The following is an 18057-nucleotide window of genomic DNA, read 5'->3' as shown; positions in this document are numbered from 1 at the left end:
TAATGTCCAACATATAGCATGAAGCAATCTTTCAAGCTATCCTCTCTCAACTGAAATAACATTGCTAAGTTCCTTTATTCAATAAGCTGTGTGACTAAAAACTTGTGATGTGACTTTGTTTTCTTGTTCAGATAATGTATAGCTCCTATTTGTGATTCACCCTTTTCAAACGATATTCTGAGCTCCAGAATGGTCATTGTGTGATTCTCTGTCTGAACCTGTCCAAAAAGAACTGGCAACTGCATTTCCAAAAGAACTGAACCTTGGAGATCTTGCAACGGGGTTACCCGTCTGTCTAAGATTGTTCCAATTTTATAAATCCTCAAATCACTATGAAATATCAGCATGATACCATGCCATGACAACATAACTCATAAGTTTTTATGCAATGTCCTAGTACACTGGGTATTGCAATGGGTTCTAGCTAGAATTTTATCATCAGAAGAGTTGTTATGCATACTCTTGCTAGGAATATTAATTTACACATCCAAATTCATAGCTTCTTCTATTCTCCACATTTCTGTAGTTGCAAAACTCAGCTCATATGTGCAGCAGCTCAGATTTCCGCACTGTTTGAATATGCCTCATGGAAGTAAATCCTTGTGCTGGATCTTGAAAATGCTGAGATTTAGGTGTACAAGGTTTTGAATTCCACCCACGGTGAACGCATCTATAATACACACAGAAATGATGAACCAATTCAGTAGCAATAAAGAATAAGCCTGAATGAACTCCTGAGCAAGTACTTTGTCCAGAAACTTTTTTAAAACTTCTACGGTTAAGATTAGGATATTATTTCCATCCTACTTCTTTCCAACTTCTAGCAAAACCACAACTCCCTGCCAGTTAAATTGCACTAGTCCCAACTTCCTTCTTCCCAGTCTTCATGCCTTTGGTTTCACTCAATTCCCATGATCCTCTTACTGGCTCCATGGTATTTTCCTTCCATTCTTCTCCTGCATACTCTGTATTCATGTCTCTCTATGAGGGCCCAATCCCCTTCTCTCAGATGCACGAGCATATAACACTTCTAAAAATTGTTTTTTATCTTGAATTCAGAAAGCAGCCAGTGACTTCCTCTCCAACTGATCACTTAAAAGCCTTTAGAACTCAAAAAGGACTTTAAAAAGCTAGATACATTTTTGTTAAAGAAAACTGACTTATCACTGAATACATGCACGCTGTGTTTAAGCAGGATATACTTCAAAACATTCAGGATGTTGAAATCCCTGCTCTTGCTGCTTATCAGGATATAGCATTAACAAGGAACCTGAATCACAAAATGTGGATCCAGGATAGGAGCCAAATCTGAACTTCTTCCAAATTCAGAGGTGTTTAGAAGTTCTGGTTCAATCTATGATAAAGCGATTCCTAGATCATGAATTCAGACCTACAACTCAATTGGAACTTCCCCAACATTCAAGGGGTTTAGATCTAGTGTTCTGATAAGGGTCATCTCCCAGTATGGGGCAGTGAATTACATGGGGAATCTTGCCATTTCCTCTTCCTTCTTCACATGGTGAATGATGGGGGCGGGGGGCAGGGTAACTACACAGATTTCCACAGGGCATATACACTTTGTGTACACGTGGATGCTAATATTGGTGCTTAGGTACATTAAATGGGAAAAATTCCAGTCTGAGCACCCACGGGTGGGATTTAGATATCCTACTAAGGTGTTCACATTTGGATGTTGCAAAGTGAGAGTTAGCATCTGCATCCATTGCAGCCTTCAATTTCTAATAATCAGAACACACCAAATAAAGCCAATTCTTGATCCAACAAAACTCCAGGATGATCCGTTAGGAAATTTCCAAAAGAAAATAATGTGTCTCATTTTTGTCTATGTAACTTTCTTCTTTAAATGTGACTGTCAGCCATCATTTTATTTAAGCATATATCAATAGTTGATGTCAGTACCCTTTGTGACAAAGCAAATTTAATTAGATAAAATACTTTGTGCACAACCGTTAATTTTCTGATGAATTTTAGAAAAATGGATGACCTGAAGGTCAATGCAATGATTTAGGCAGAAAATTGATATTTGGGCATTGTTGCTGGTAAACAACCGTTTTACTATAAAAATCCCAAGCCACCTCCATTATCTACAGGCATCTTAAAACATGTATTTAGGGTTCTCTGTAAAGACAGAGAAAAGTTATTAGCTGTAATAGGAAAAGAGATTAATAGGCTTGATTGCAAGTTTAGAATCATTAACTCCAGTGCGCTAAACAAGTGAGTGGCGCTGAGTTGATTAAAAGCTGCCAAATGCTCAAGGAGCTGGGCCAAGCAGCCAGATGCTGTCTGTGAAAGCGTATTCCCTACAGGCTTTGCTTCAGGGGCTGCATAACCCCATTTAAATAGCAGGAAAGGCGGCACAGAACTATTCCACCAGCTACAGGATTTTGCAACTGCACATAGTTGCATTGATCACAATGGTCTCTTCTGGCCTTGGAATCTATGTTGTGGGGGAGTAGGGAGCAATCTGAGAGAAAATGACAATGCTCATGTACTAATATGCAAGGCACCTTACCGCCAGCGGGATCCCAAAACACTTCTTCACAAACCTTAATACCGACTGGTTTCCAAACAGAGAAAAAAAACTACGTCCCAGGCCAGATTCTCAAAACACTCACTTCCATTCTTGCAGGTACAGTTTTGGTCCCCTAGATATTTGCACACCCCCCCCCCCCAATTTACTGACTTGTTCAGATCTACACAGTTAAACAGCCCCCTACCACAGCAAGAAAGAGCACAATCCTGTGCTGTAGGCATCTTCAACAGCTCTCCAAAGTATAAATCCTGCAATTAGTAAATAACAAGTCAAGCATAACACAAAAATAAAACAATGAACAACTGAACAGTTCACCACTCCACCCTTCCCACAACCTCAATCCTTTAATGTTCACCCACCCGCTTTGTGCTCCCTCTACACCCATGCAAACAGATGGGTTTTGCAGCCTGCCCTTGAGTCAGCAGATTCAGTCTCTTTTGTACCTGGCAGAGCAGGAGGACTTCCAGTCAAGGGCCACTGACAGAGAGTGCCCTGCCACCAACTTGCTTTCCTTTAAACCCTGGGGGATCCAGATTCAGCTTTGCAGATGCAATCCAGGATGTAAAGATCAAAGTGACCTGAATAGTGGTCACAACTAACTGTGGGTGCAAAAATGTACTTGCAGTTATCTGTGTCTTCAAAAACTGACACCTGTTTAAGGCTGAGCTGAATAAGATCCAAGTTCTGATCCAAATTGTAGCCCATATAATGCTCCTGCAGAGTGGAATAAGAGGAGTGCAAGGCATCCTCTTTCTGCCCTTGGCCTCTCTCTCTCTCTCTCTCTCACTCTCACACACACACACACTCTTTCTCACACTCTCTCTCTCTCTCTGGGGAAACCAGGAAGCAGATTATAGCACAATACAAAGAACTATACAGCAAGGAATAAACATAGTTCTAAACTGATTTAGCCCATTTGGCAGATTATTATGCATACCCTTAATAAATGTATGTACATTATAGCTCAGGCAATCATATCCAGAGAGCAATCTTGGAACCCAGGCTAGTCGTTCATTCTAGTTTTTACTAGGGTTGTGTCCACTTTTGGAGCTGTGTTTCTAGCTTCCTGTTGACCCAATTCTCAAACTTGCCCAGTTCTGAAGATAGGAGGCACAAATCAACCTTTATGTATGTTAAACAGGTATTTGATTGGTTTTATTTAGCCATTTTTGAAACTTGGGATTTCTATACATTCTTCTTCATCTTCGCTGTGGTCTAAAAAATACTTTTCCAAATGTTCTCACATGTATAACAAAACGTGATCTTTTGGATACAATCTCAACCTTCTGCAAGCCATGCCAGGCCACTATTTGCTTCTTTTTAAAAAAATCTCTGAAGACTTGTTAGCCTTTCAAAACAAAAAAAAAAGAAAATCTTACTTTTAAGTGATTTATTAAAGAACCTGCAAAACCCTAAATAAAGGGAACTAAACTCCCCAAAACATTTTTGAATCCCCACTACCAGCTCCTCTCACCCTTTCTAAGCCATTTGCAGTGATGTGATTAGTTAACAGCATAGCTTTTGCTGTGCCAATGAATCACTCTTCCTATATCACTGTATCTTGAGGAGCATATTATATCAATCCAACAGGCATAGGACCTGGTGTTCTTTTCCTGCTTGAGTCAATGCATGCCAATAAGTATTTCAGCTCGCTGACTAACGTTCTAAGGCAGCTTCTGGCATCTTGGTAACCAAGATAAATGGCCGAGAGCATGAAAGAGCATTTTGAGATAATGCCATATTCACTACCATGATCATTTTGCATCAGCAAGTTGATGGGATCAATGGGGGTTAATGGGAATAAGTGGGAATTAGATACCAAACCTGTTATGCGCTTTTGAAAATCCCACTAGGCACCTATCTGCATCTTAGCTGCCTAAACACCTTTGCAGACTGGTCCTAAATCACATACGTGTTTTTGACACATTCACTCTTTGCCTTTAAAGTGTAGATGGATCACAAGAAATTCTGGTGCTCACAAAATCTAATGTATAGCACCATGGCTCTGTGTTAACTCTCCAGAGCCGTAGTCCAGAACCTTTTAGGGCTAACTCTACAAAAATCCTTACTCTGAGTAATCTGCCTGTGTAAATTTATATCAGTGTCCCACAGCGTGAGTAAAGGTTCTACAATTGGGTCCTGCAGAGCCAGTGCTAGGCATACGCAGATTAAACAACTGGTTAGGGCCCCGAGCAGTTCAAGAAGGCCCCTAGTCACTTTTTAGTATGTGCTGTATGTGGGAAGGGCACCAAAATATTCCTGCTTAGGGCCCCCCAATGGGCTAGCACTGCCTTTGGGGTCCTGTATGAACATCAATAATCACTCTTCTGAAAACCGCTGTGCGTATTTTCAGCTTGCATCGTTGAGCCTTATTTTTGTTTATTACTGAATGTTTTAATGATTCAGACCTGTGGTATAACATCTCAGTTTAATGTTGTTTGTTGTTGTAGGGCCAATTCTGTGACTTGGAACCCCCACAAGATGATGGGCGTCCCATTGCAGTGTTCTGCCCTTCTCGTTAGAGAAGAGGTATGTCTTCATCCATTTGCACCTCTAGTTATTTCTGGCATTTCCCCCCCTCCCCCGCAATGTGCTGGATGCCTTCTTTATAACTGTGTCATAGCTAATGTATGTTAATGGGATGAAGATTATAAATGAAACTGAGAAACAAACCTCTAGGCACTTGTTCAGTCTACAAACACAGAAAGGATTTAAAGCAGCTGTCCAGGAGAAATGAATGACTATATCTTTATAGAGTTTTGGCGACTTTGTATTTGAAATACACTGAACTAAGTTGTGCACTTAGTTGAAGCCATGCAACACCACAGCTTTCAATGCCGTGTATAGGTCTGACTGAAGGCCAGGGCCGGTGCTACCATTTAGGCCAACTAGGCAGTTGCCTAGGGCGCCAAAATTTGGGGGCGCCAAAATTTTTTTTTTTTTACAGCGGCCGCTGCGCTGGGAGGGAGAGGGAGTCTGAGCCACCGGCAGGCAGCACAGGGGTTCCCCTGGTCAGTGCGCCGCTGGCAGCCCAGGGGTTCCCCGGGGTCAGAGCTGCCGCATGGATCCCCGGGCTGGGGGGTGGGGAGCTGCCGTGGGGGGGGGGCGGGGGGGGGGGGGGGGGCTGCCGGGGGGGGGGGGGGGGGGGGCTAGGGCGCAAAACTTCCTTGCACCCGCCCTGCTGAAGGCAGAATCTGGCCCACTTACAAATATCAGTTGGACTAGCAATATGGTACACAGTGTCCATGAGTTATTGCCCTTTCAGATGTTTTTGGTCAACCCAGGGATGAAAGTAAGTTAAAGGATTTACCGGTACGCCAGAGTCCTGAGCAGGGGCGTGTCCTCAACCAGAAGATGTGTGGCCTCAACTGGAAGAGGCGGGGCCTTTAAATCAAGATTTAAAGGCCCCGGGGCTCCGGCTGCGGCTGGGAGCCCTGGGTCCTTTAAATCACCCCTGGAGCTACCAGCTGGAGAGGCGGCTGGGACCCCCGGGGCTCAGGAGCAATTTAAAGGGCCCGGGGCCCTGGCTGCCGCTACTGCAACGGCGCTCCGGGCCCTTTAAATCACCGCCGGAGCCCTGCCACCACTACCCCGGGGCTCCAGCAGCTGGGCTCAGCCAGCGATTTAAAGGGCCCGGGGCTCTGGCAGCAGGGAGCCCCGGGCCCTTTAAATCGACGCCCAAGCGCTGCTGCCTGAGTCCCAGGGTAGTGGCATCAGGGCTCGGGCAGTGTTTTAAAGGGTTGGGGCTCCCTGCAGCGGCCAGAGCCCCATGCCCTTTAAATCGCCGCCTGAGCCCAGCTGCCAGAGCCCCGGGGTAGCGGCGGCAGGGCTCCAGCAGTGATTTAAAGGGCCAGGGGCTCTGGCCGCTGCTGGGAGCCCCAGCCTTTTAAAGCACTGCGCAAGCCCTGCTGCCGCTATCCCAGGGCTCTGGCAGCTGGGCTCAGGTGGCGATTTAAAGGGCCCTGGCTCTTGCCGGTATGCCATACTGGCTTCCTTTCACCTCTGGGTCAACCAAATGGCGAGACATTACAACCCAACACTGATATATAAGCCCAATTTGTGCAGCGTGGAATGCGAAAAGGAAGCCCAAGTTCCCGTGATAAAATCTACACATTTTATTTAGTACTTGGACAGCTACAACTGGAAGAATTATCCTTCAAGCTTGTAATTTTCATATAGCAGCCACTCATTGGGACAGCTGCTATACAACCACCACCTCTTAGACCAGCTATTGAAAAGCTGGTTCCTGCTCTGCTAACAGCTGCACAGCAGATTGTACACAAAGTGCACTTAAACAGAAAGAGAGGAGCTAGGTTTTATTTGCCCTGTGGTTCAATTCTGTGAAACAAGTCCTGGCCTCATTGAAGCCAGTGCCATCCCTCACCTCGAGTGAGAACAGGTGTCTCACAAAAAACCTACAGCCAATTGTTTTTCTCTCATTTTTCCATCTCATTTTTATGAGTTTCATATATAAGTAAATCTTGAAGACAAAGACCCCCCTGTGGACTGCAAAATACAGTTTTGGGAAAGAGGTCTATGGCGTGCACAAAACATGCACAAAGACTTCAACAAAGCCAGGATTTGGCGCTCTCTATATATAATGCACACAAATAAAAAGGAAAACTGAGAAAAATTATTAGCTCCATGCTTTTTGTGAAACGGCTGCCCTCACCTTCGCTCAGAGATAGCCAACTGGGGGCCCGCAGCCAAATGTTGTGCACATTGCAAGACTGTCTCCCAAAACTACATTTTGCAGGCTAGACGGGAGTCAAAATGTGACCACTTACCTTCAGAAACAGCACTAGCAGTGTTCTTAAAGGCATATTCACCCCCATCTGCCCAAAGCCTTTCTTACTATTTAAGACCCCCGTAAGCACCTGGTTTGTAGCGTAGGTGGCGTGGAGGGCCTCGCATGTGCCTTCAGCACTGGAATGAACTGCACCCTGAAAGAATAAAAACGGGGAATAGTAGTTTAGAAACAAAACCAATTCAGCAAAGAGTGTCATGACATTATTTAGAAGAGCCACAGGGCTGCTGGGTCAGCTTGCTTTATCCAGAGTAATGCTTTGGAAAGTCATTTGGAAAGGTTACATAATACAAATAAAAGGAAGCAAAGCAGTAAAACCATGCAAATGCCAATTTTCCTTAACTGTGTCTCTGTTTCTTTAAGGGCTTGATGCAGAGCTGCAATCAAATGCATGCTTCCTACCTCTTTCAACAAGATAAACACTATGACTTGTCATATGACACTGGAGACAAGGCGTTGCAATGCGGGCGTCATGTTGATGTCTTCAAGCTCTGGCTGATGTGGAGAGCAAAGGTAAGCAAGTACGTGATGTATTTGTTTGCATAAAACAGTGAACAGCTCTGCTTTATATAATCAGAATTTTAGAAAATGTCTTTTCACATGAGATGGAAGAAAGAACAATGATAGAAATTAAATAATAATAAAAATAATAAGAATACATTTCCACTTTCTTTACCTTTTAACTGATTTAGCTACAAAGCATCACACATGACTTTGAAATTCAGACTCCATGTCATTGTACACCAATTGTGGCATCTAAATCTAACAATTTGACAGCATAAATATGTTTAAGTATAAGTGTAATCAGTCAAGAAAGTTTTTGGAAACACAAAGATTTTTTATTTTAATGAAATTCTAAAACTAAATGTGACAAATTAGTGACTAACACACCTGGTTCCATTTTATACTGTGATTACACCACAGTCACATTATTATTATGGGCAAACTAATTAAAATCTGAAAGTACTGGCTCTTTTTGACTCATGCATCCTTTTGTATAATATTGCTAAATAAATACTTTTATGTATAAATTCAAATGATTATGCCTAACTATTTCAGGCTTGTTCATTGCAGTTGACTGCATCGTTCCTATACAAAAAAAAAAAAAGGCCTTAAAGACCCTTAGATGCTTTATTCAAATTCTGAAAACACATCCCGGGATAGCTCTTTGGGACTGTAACCAGGAGTCTTCAAAATTGGATGTAAGCCATCTTTGTGTTTCCCTGATCCTCAGGCCACTAGGCACTGGACCAGTTGCAAGGAACAACTTCAAGAAGCCTCAAGACTGTTTTCAAGTTGTCCTAGTTGAAATAGCCTCCCAGGAGCTGCTGTAATAGTGGGGGCCTTCCGAGTGCAAGGGAAATTTGGCCACACCCCTTTTTCTTTGGCCACACCCCCTGTGCTTGGCACTATGCTGCCTCTGCACCACTGTAGGATGCCCCTACCCAAAAGTCCACTTAAACTAGCTTTAGGTCTGCTTTGCAGTGCCAGCACAGCACAAATCAGATTTAGCTGGGCTGAGTGGACTTTTATTTATAAACATTTTTTCTTAAAGGCCAAATCATTTCTTTGACTATTTTTTCTCCCAATTTCCCACCTCTATTTAAATTGGAATGTTTACATTAACATAGGATCAGTGTTTCTTAAACAGTTTGTCTGTTTCTGCAACTTGTTCTCCTGACTTGAAACCATAATAATGCTTTATTAGTGGCATCACAGCTGGTGGTTGCAGAAATGATTATGATATCGCAAACGGACTTGAGCTGGAAAGGAAGCAGCAGGAGAAACTGAAGCTCTTAAAAACAAAGATTCCAATTTCATACAAATGTCCTTTATCAAGTAGCAATGAGGAGAGAAAAAAAATGGCCATGCTGAAGAGACAGAGCTGCTTTCTAATTAGAATGCTTGTTTTTCACCAGACATCAAGCTGCTCTTTAAAAGCTCATGTTATCATTTAATTTTCTATTGGGGGTTTTTGGGCTAGGAATAGGTGCCAGATTGCCCCCCGGAAGGCTAGAGTCCTCTCTCCATAGATCAGTGCAAACTTCCCCACTTGCTCACCATGTGACTCAACCCTGACCAAGAAGGAACAACTGTAGAGTTCATGCTCCACAGCTTTCCAATCCATGGCCTCACTGCAGAGGCTGCCAACAAGTGTTCCCATCAGTGATTCATAGCTTCAGTGGCCCATTAGCAACTGGACTGATATCACCAACCTATTTCATACAGGTCAGATGGATACAGCTAGAGCTGGGTGAACTATTCATAGCAAACAAGAAGGTGTACAGCATCTCCAAGATAGACTTTAGAGAAGTAACCTGCATATTTGCTTTAGCAAGTGTCACGTATTCCTGACACGATAGCAATTCAGAATACAGAGAGATACAAAATATTGTGTTCTTTTTTTATGAAGGGAACTACAGGATTTGAAGCACAAATTGACAAGTGCTTGGAACTTGCAGAATATCTATATAATAAAATAAAGAACAGAGAAGGCTATGAAATGGTGTTTGATGGAAAGGTATGTATTCTGACTTACTGTAATGTTAAAATTTGGTACATTTCGTCAGGAGTTGTGTAGCTACTGATAGGACAATCTGGTTTTGGAGGATCCAAAAACATGCTCCTTACAAAGGAAACTGCTAATGATTCCCATCATTGTCGGACAAGTGAAATGAGGCAGCAGTGTGGGGTATTGTAGCTTGCATCATCCAGATGAAAGTTAACAGCCGACTTTTACCGGTGACTCAGATGAAAACAGGCTCCACATGGCATGCTAGTGCACTGTAGATTCACACCCCAACTTGGCATGCACTAAGTCTCTATGTAGACAAGCCATGAAAACAGGCCACGCCCTACTTTTCACCTGTCTTCTTCTGGCTCCTAAATGTGCAAATTAAACTAGTTTAGACTCCATTATTCTCTCACATTAGTAAGGGAGCTTAATGGAACGTAGGGAAGTGTAACTGAGCACCAGGGAACTTCAAGGAATAGAAGAGAATCTAATTTATACCATTTCACACTCACCTCTGACTCTAGCCTATATGTCCAGAGTTATACATTATATAGTCACACAACAAAATCAAAGTACCCAGGATGCTCTATTAAGTAGGTCATCTACTATAGACACCTGCTTCTGAAGAGACATTAACTCCATACTCCATGCAGCCTCTTGAAAGGACAGCACCTATAGAATCCAGATGTCTCTCTGTAGGGGACAAATGCATAGGCACAGTGGGGGATGTATATCTGGGTCTGTCTTCTTTGGGATAAATTGCCTAAAATTATCCCTAATAATGATTCTAATGACTCTCTGTAGTGTGCAGTAATGAAAGCCAATGATTGCTTTCATAACATGATGTATGAGAGGAGGGAAAGGCATGGAATTAATTGCAATTGAGATATTATGAACATTTTTTGCCGTGTAAGCCATTATTATTTTGTGTTTAGCCTCAGCACACAAATGTCTGCTTCTGGTACGTACCTCCCAGTTTGCGCAGCATGGAGGACAACGAAGAAAGAATGAACTGCCTTCTAAAGGTAAATAAGATATGTTGGTTCATTGTATGCAAGGCATGCCCATGTCATCAACATAAAGGCCACAGGTATCTTTAGCTGAAAATATTTCAAAATATTAGAGATGGGCTTGCACAAGAATCTTGGATAACAACCCTTCAGTCCCCAACTTTGGGGAAGTTCAAACCAAATTTGGATCCTATCTTTGTGTATCAGGCTCATCTGTAACATAATGGTTTTCTCAAATTGTGGTCTGCAGAGCACTTGGTGGTGGTCTACAGAGGCCTGGAAGGTTACATGATGTTAGCTGCTCCTCCTTACCTCTAGCTTCCAAAGAGACTGGAGGCCTGTAAAAAGATCTGGAAATAAGGAAGAGAAGCCAGCCCAGCTGCCTCCTTTAAGGACCACTGCTATATAAGTGGAGGAGGTGAGGAAACAGGAGCTGTATTTAGGAACTAGAAATGCCAGAAGGTGTTCCAGAGAGGGTGAGAGAGAAGAACCAGACAGCCTGTCCAAGGGAGTAGGAGGAGGAGAATCGGGCAGCCTGTGCAGGGGGATGAGAGGAACAGAACGGATGGAAGGGGAGTTGAAGTGAAGAGCAAGAGCAGACAATGTGATTAATAAAAAGCCAAAATATTTGGTGCTTAAAAGAGGGCTGAAAATACACAAAGACTTTCCTAGTGTTATTTCTCCACATGAGCTGCCCTGGGGATGTTGTGTGATCAAGAATGGGGTTTTGATGAGGAGGTGGTTCACTAGGGAATCGCTTTGTCGGGACACTCAGAGCACTGGGTGGGAGGTATCTAGTTATGTTTTTATAAATTGGAAAAACTAGTGATATAAAAGGGATCATTTGAACACTTCCAATGTTATTTTAATGGTTTCTTTCTGCAAGGTAAGTGGGTTTACAAAATGCATCTGTAATTCAGTTCACTCAAATGCTGGTCTGTGTGTTTTGTATTCTATGTGTTTGCCCTTTCTCAGTATTTTTCTCTATGGTGCTTATTTGAACTTTGGTCATCCTTGATGTTAACAATTTAAATTGCAACTGGTGATCCTAACAAATGTAACAATTTGACCAGAGGCTTTAATTTGATTGTGTGGTAGAGGTCTAGCATATGAAAACAAAGGGAAAGTGATTATAACAATATGCTTGAGGATTATGCAGAAAATGACATGTGTTAATTGCATTTGTCAGCAATACTGAGTGTTAGCACACTGGTTAGAATAGCTCTGAGCCATTTATTGCCAATATAAAGAATGGTTTTGTGCCTTTGCAAGGTGTCATGACTGCCTTTGCAATGTCATGTAACGTCTGCTGATACGTGTAAAGTTAAATCCTTGTAAATACTGCTGCTTTTATCTAAAGTAGGAAGGTGACAAATCAGATGACGAAACAATCTTGGGCACCTACCTGCACTTCCCTCTGGCATGCCTAGCTAAAGGCAATGGGACTACTCACACACTTGAAAGTAGGCACATGCATACCTATTAGAGATGGTCAGAAAATGAGTCTTTTTTCCCATCAAATTTTTTTACAACGATGAAAAATTGAAGCTTTCCATAGAAAAATTTACTTTTTTCAATGAAAAATCAAAATCAAAAATATTTCATCCAAAAATTGAAATATTTTGATTCAGAAGTGCTGCCACAGTGCCTCATGGGAGTGGTAGTTCAGGTTCACCAAGCTCCTCTATAGGCTGGTCTCCCTGATTCAACTACATCTCCCATGTTTAAAGCTGAGGGTCTGTCACGGAGGTCATGGAAGTCATGGATTCCGTGACTTTCCATGACTTCTGCAGCAGCTGGTGCTGGCTCAGGGGCTACCCAAGATGGGAGGGGGCCCAAGCCTGGGGCACGGGGTTGGGGTGTGGGGCGGCGCTTACCGGGGGGGGGGGGCTTTCCCGGCTTCTACCAGCATGTCCCTACAGCTCCTAGGTGGAGGGGTCAGGTGGCTCTGCGCACTGCCTGTGCCCGCAGGCGCCGCCCCCACAGGTGCCACTCCCGCAGCTCCCATTGGCTGTGGTTCCTGGCCAATGGGAGCTGCAGAGCTGGCATTTGTGGTGGGAGCAGCACATGGAGCCCCCCTGGCCACCCCTCCCCCTAGGAGCTGCAGGTACACTCCGAGCCAGGTAGGTAGCCTGCCAGCAATGCCACCCCCCCCCAGCACCAGCGGTGGTCCCAGGCCAAGCACTGCCACCTGCCCCCTACAGCGCAAGCGGTGGTCCTGAGCCAGCGGTGGTCCTAAGCTGAGCGCTGCCACTCCCCTCCCGCAGCACCAGAGGGGGTCCCGGGTCACCTCGACCCCCACCTGCAGTGCCCCCGGACCGCCCCTCCAGAGCACCCCTTTCTGATGCAGTACTTTCATAGAGTCATAGGGCTAATCTACACTATCACACTACGTTGGCACAGCTTCACTAATGCAACTGCGCCTCTGTAGTACATCTGGTAAAGACACACTATGCTGATAGGAGAGCACTCTCTCTTCAACATAATACCTCCACTTCAACAAGAGGTGGAAGCTATGTCAGCAGGAGAGTGTCTCCTGCTGACATACCGCAGTATGGACACTGCTTTAAGGCGATGTAACTTGCATCGTTCATGGGGGGTGACTTTTTCATATCCCTGAGCAACATAAGTTACATTGACTTAAGCGGTAGTGTAGACTAGCCATAGATTCCAAGACCAGAAAGGACCATCCATTCTGACCTCCTGCATAACACAGACCATAAAAATTCCCCAAAATAATTCCTAGAGCTTATCGTTTAGAAAACATCCAGTCTTGATTTAAAATGATCAGTGACAGAGAATCCACCACAAACCCTTGTAAATTGTTCCCATAGTTAGTTACTTTCATCATTAAAAATTTACCCCTTCTTTCCAGTCTGAATTTGTCTAGCTTCAGCATCCAGCCATTGGGTCATAGTATACCTTTCTCTGCTAGACTGAAGAGCCCATTATTGAATATTTGTAGCCCATGTAGATATATATAGACTGCAATCAAGTCACTCCCTTAACCTTCTCTTTGTTAAGCTAAATAGATTGAACTCTTTGACCCTATCATTATCAGGCATGTTTTCTAATCCTTTAGTCATTCACATGGCTCTTCTCTGTACCCTCTCCAATTTATAAATTGATCAGTTTACTCTGTGCTGAATTCGTTTTTTGCCAAAAATTAACTTTTTTCTTATTTTGTTTTAGCTTCCTTCTCTTATTAAAAAAAGCAAGCAAATTCTAGAATTAGAAATAATTATTTGATATTTGTATCATGCCTTTGCAGGTGGCCCCAGTGATAAAAGCCAGAATGATGGAATATGGAACTACTATGGTCAGCTATCAACCACTGGGAGACAAAGTGAACTTCTTCCGTATGGTCATCTCAAACCCAGCAGCTTCTCATCAAGACATTGATTTCCTGATTGAGGAAATAGAACGTCTGGGACAAGATTTATAATAATCTGGTCTGCAAGTCTGGTCCAGAACCTCTAGGTAGACAATTAAGTTGTCACAAACTGTGCGAATGTATTTGTAGTTTGTTGCAAAGTAAATCTATTTCTATATTGTGGCGTCAATGTAGAGTACAGTTTAAAATCAAGAAACATGCTCCTTTTAAAATCCTCTCTTGAGTTTTAGAATACCTCTTTAATAATTAGATACACAAAAGGCTGCATTCAAACAAATAAGAAATAACAGAAGATACTTGCAATTTCCCCCCAAATTTTAATACAGTTAGTAAATAATGTTTTAGGTTAAAAGTAATCAGATTGAGTGGTGCCAAATTTGCCCCAAATGGTGACAAAATCAAATGGGAGTGGGGGGCAGTAAGATATATAAAGTAAAGGAACTGTATGTTTAAAAGTGAAAATATTTTGCCTTTTTCTTAGATTTAGAACAGAATTTCTAATTTACCTATAGCAACATTTCAAATGTATTTAAATACATATAATTTTAAAAAAGGAATATATATATATTAAAATATCCTATTTTGTAAACTATAGATTTTTATTTTATATGGGTTATAAAAAATGCAGGGGCAGAAACTGAAAACTAAACAAGATTTTTTTTCTTTTAATAGAGGTGCATCAAATATCTACAAAGATTATTTTGAACCATAAGCCCACATAAATTCTGTAAAAGGTTCAATGCCTCATTTCTATATGTCACATGGATTGTACATCTCTAGAGTTAAGTATTGCAAAACCTCACAAGTACTGCAGCTCTTAAAAACTCTTAATAAGAACTACTACAATACAACAATAGGATGCTATTATTCCTAAATATATTTCCTATGTGGCCTAACCTAAGCAAATGGACAATCAATATACAGTCCTAACCAAGACTGAACTAAGGTTATATTTGTGTGGTTTCTTTGTTCTACTTTTAAACAGCCTATCAAAAAGGGCCACACTTTACACTAAATACTTGTGTCATAAGCATCTTTGCAAACAGTAATTTATTCATTAGAGATAAAAATAAATTGAAAACTAGGATTGACTAGAATTCGCTAAGACCCAGATCCTACTACATCTCACAGGAGCAATGCTAATTGGATGAATAAGGACTTTTGTATATGTAAAGGTCTCAGAATAGGGTCCTAAGTCAGATGCTCATGTCATGGTGGAACCTGAGTTTTCCACATGACAACAGTTTTTCTAAACATCCCCATTCCCAGCACTGGGATAGAGCTGCTGGAAACTCAGAATTTCAGTTTCGCGGGAACGTTCAAAATTGTTTGTTCTAATTCAGAACAACAACAACGTTTGCAATTTCCCACAAAATGGAAATTCTGAAAATTTTCATTCTGAACTTTTTTTTTCATTTGCCTGAAATTTTGTAGAACTCAATACAACTTTGTGAAAAATTTCAGTTTAGTCAAAACACTTTTTTCAAAAAGTGTTTTGACTAAATCTACTAACCAGCTCTACATTGAGTTTGTCTGATTGAAATTGCTATTAGAATGCTTTGAGATATGCCTAGATACTCAGAGCACAGTCATTGTAGAGTCATCCAGACCCATTTAGAAATCATGGGTGCAAAATCCTGCATAACTGATATGTTGAGTCATTCTTCAACACTAGGGGAGGCATGGAAGTGGAAACTGAGCTTCAACCTCCTCTTCCTCAAAATCTGGAAGAGCTTGGATCAGGACTTAATGGCTCAGGCTTGTTTCTATTTATAACCCTAGTTAAGTTTTGGTTGTAGCTTTGACTGGAATCGACATGGCCACTTTCATTTGTAAAGCAAGATTGCTTTACTCGCTCTAAAATACTTGAAGAAAACTAGTGCAGAGTGGTTTAATTTGACCTAAAATACATAAATGGGGTATTGATTCGGTGTAATGTCATGAGGATGTGACATGAGAAGAGGAAATAAATTGTGTCTGTAGTTGTGTTGCCTTTATTATATTGATAGTACTGTTTGTCACCTCAGATTGAGGCCGTGCATTTTAGATTTAAACTGTACAGTGTTGCAAATCAACATGTGTTACTGAATAAGCTTGTACAATATATTATTGATATGTCTTTCTTTGTGTGGTAGTACTATTGACTCTTGGTATTGTAAGAGCTGCATTCACACACAAGTCCCTATACTATATCTTTGCTCAGTACTATCCTCTCCTGATCAGCTTGAGAGAAGAACATTCCCCTCACCCCAGTAGTGACCCATTACGACCTACAATGCATAATGTTTCAATTAAAGCTTTAGAGCAGATACCAATTCTGCCAATGAGGACTAAAGCAACCTTATCCAAACAGGTCACAAAATTACCAACTGTAGTCACTGAAACACTGAGCAGCCGAGCAAATTCTGTTCTTGTTTGTAGCAGAGAAAATGGGGACGAAGAACTAAGTGTAAAAAATAGTACAGGGACAATGGTGAAGGTGAGCAGTAGCCTGGTTACATCTTGCATGTGCAATTCTGTTTTCAAATGCTAAGTACAAACACTGTATTTATTAGTTCAATGTGCCAATCCAAGATATACATTCAGTGTTTCATGAGGACACCAGCATTTTTCCATGTTACTGCCAGAAAGAACTACATGGCAACCTCTTCTTCTTGTGTTTGACCAAAGTATTTTCTCTGTGTTGTTGATCTAAACCCAAATAAAAGTGTAAAATGTGGCTATGCTGTATCTGTGTGGGCTTTTTTTATTATTATTATTGGCCTCAACGTTCCATGTGAACAGAAAGAAGCCACATCTGTCATGTCATCTCTGAGCCAGGCTCGTGATGAGAATGATGCTATTTCCTGCTAGCTCTCTTCTGGTTGCTCTTTCTGAATTTTCATTGATAAGACACCTTCTATTAAATGTATAATATGTATAATACATAGCAAAATAATTGAAATCTAGTGTCAGACCCTCTTGACATAAGCAGAGTCATATATTAGCCAGCGTTAGTATCTACATGGAAACATGCTTGCTGCCATTCCTTTATCTGATGGTTACCAAGGTGGATCCAGCTGTCACTAATCCTACACATGCATTTTTTTCTCTCCCCTATAAAAACATCAGAATTTGTTGCCCTTTGGTTTTTTTTGTCTGTCTTTTATGTGTGCCCTTATCCCCAAATAATGGAGATATTTAATTGTGGCATAATAAGTGCATGCAGTTGGACATAAATCTTTAATTTTCAACGGCTCAAGCCTCTCCAGAAAACCCCACTATTACACTGAGTGTCGTGGTGGATACAAAACAGACATTCTGGGCATCCTGAATGCTTTTCATTATGGCTAGGGAAAGGGAAGGGTGGAAGGAGGCTACTAAAGACAAACAATGCGTCTGAAGTACTGCTGCCAGAGTGAGATTGTGAATTCTCCTCTATATGAGCCTGTAGCTATTTTCTATTTGCCAGCTCATGGGACAAATCCTGACCTCTTCCATATATTTTTACTGCTTTTACTCAGACAACCTTGTTATGTCAGTGAGCTAAATCAGGACGTCTTTGGGCCTGTGTAGAATGAATGCAAAATGAATGTAAAACGCAATCAAATCGGACTAGCAGCCTCTTACACCCAATTTTCAGATACTTTCCTCATGTGTAAATGACTATACGATGAGCATTGCAATGCAGAATCAGGATCATTAGCCTGTTCTTACTCAAGTAAGTCTCATTTGAAATACTGGCAATTTTTGCTGGAGTAAGAATTTCAGGATTTGGCCACAGATCAGAACTGAGCC

The 18057-nt window shown here is 41.8% G+C and overlaps 1 protein-coding gene across 1 annotated transcript in view; it reads left to right on the top strand.

Moving 5' to 3' along the window:
• The window catches only part of GAD2 (glutamate decarboxylase 2), a 54789-nt gene extending 37781 nt beyond the window's left edge, over positions 1–17008 (top strand). Inside the window, exons 12-16 of the mRNA XM_034760221.1 lie at positions 5005–5083; positions 7725–7874; positions 9775–9882; positions 10812–10901; positions 14158–17008. Coding sequence (XP_034616112.1) covers positions 5005–5083; positions 7725–7874; positions 9775–9882; positions 10812–10901; positions 14158–14331 — 601 coding nt within the window. The 3' untranslated portion in view covers positions 14332–17008. The remainder of the gene's footprint in view (positions 1–5004; positions 5084–7724; positions 7875–9774; positions 9883–10811; positions 10902–14157) is intronic.
• Positions 17009–18057: the final 1049 nt, after the last annotated feature.

This window comes from Trachemys scripta, chromosome 2, assembly GCF_013100865.1.
Source record: "Trachemys scripta elegans isolate TJP31775 chromosome 2, CAS_Tse_1.0, whole genome shotgun sequence".
NCBI classification, from domain to species: domain Eukaryota; kingdom Metazoa; phylum Chordata; order Testudines; family Emydidae; genus Trachemys; species Trachemys scripta.
Note: the sequence above shows the minus strand (reverse complement) of the source record. Positions and strands in the feature narration are given on the sequence as shown.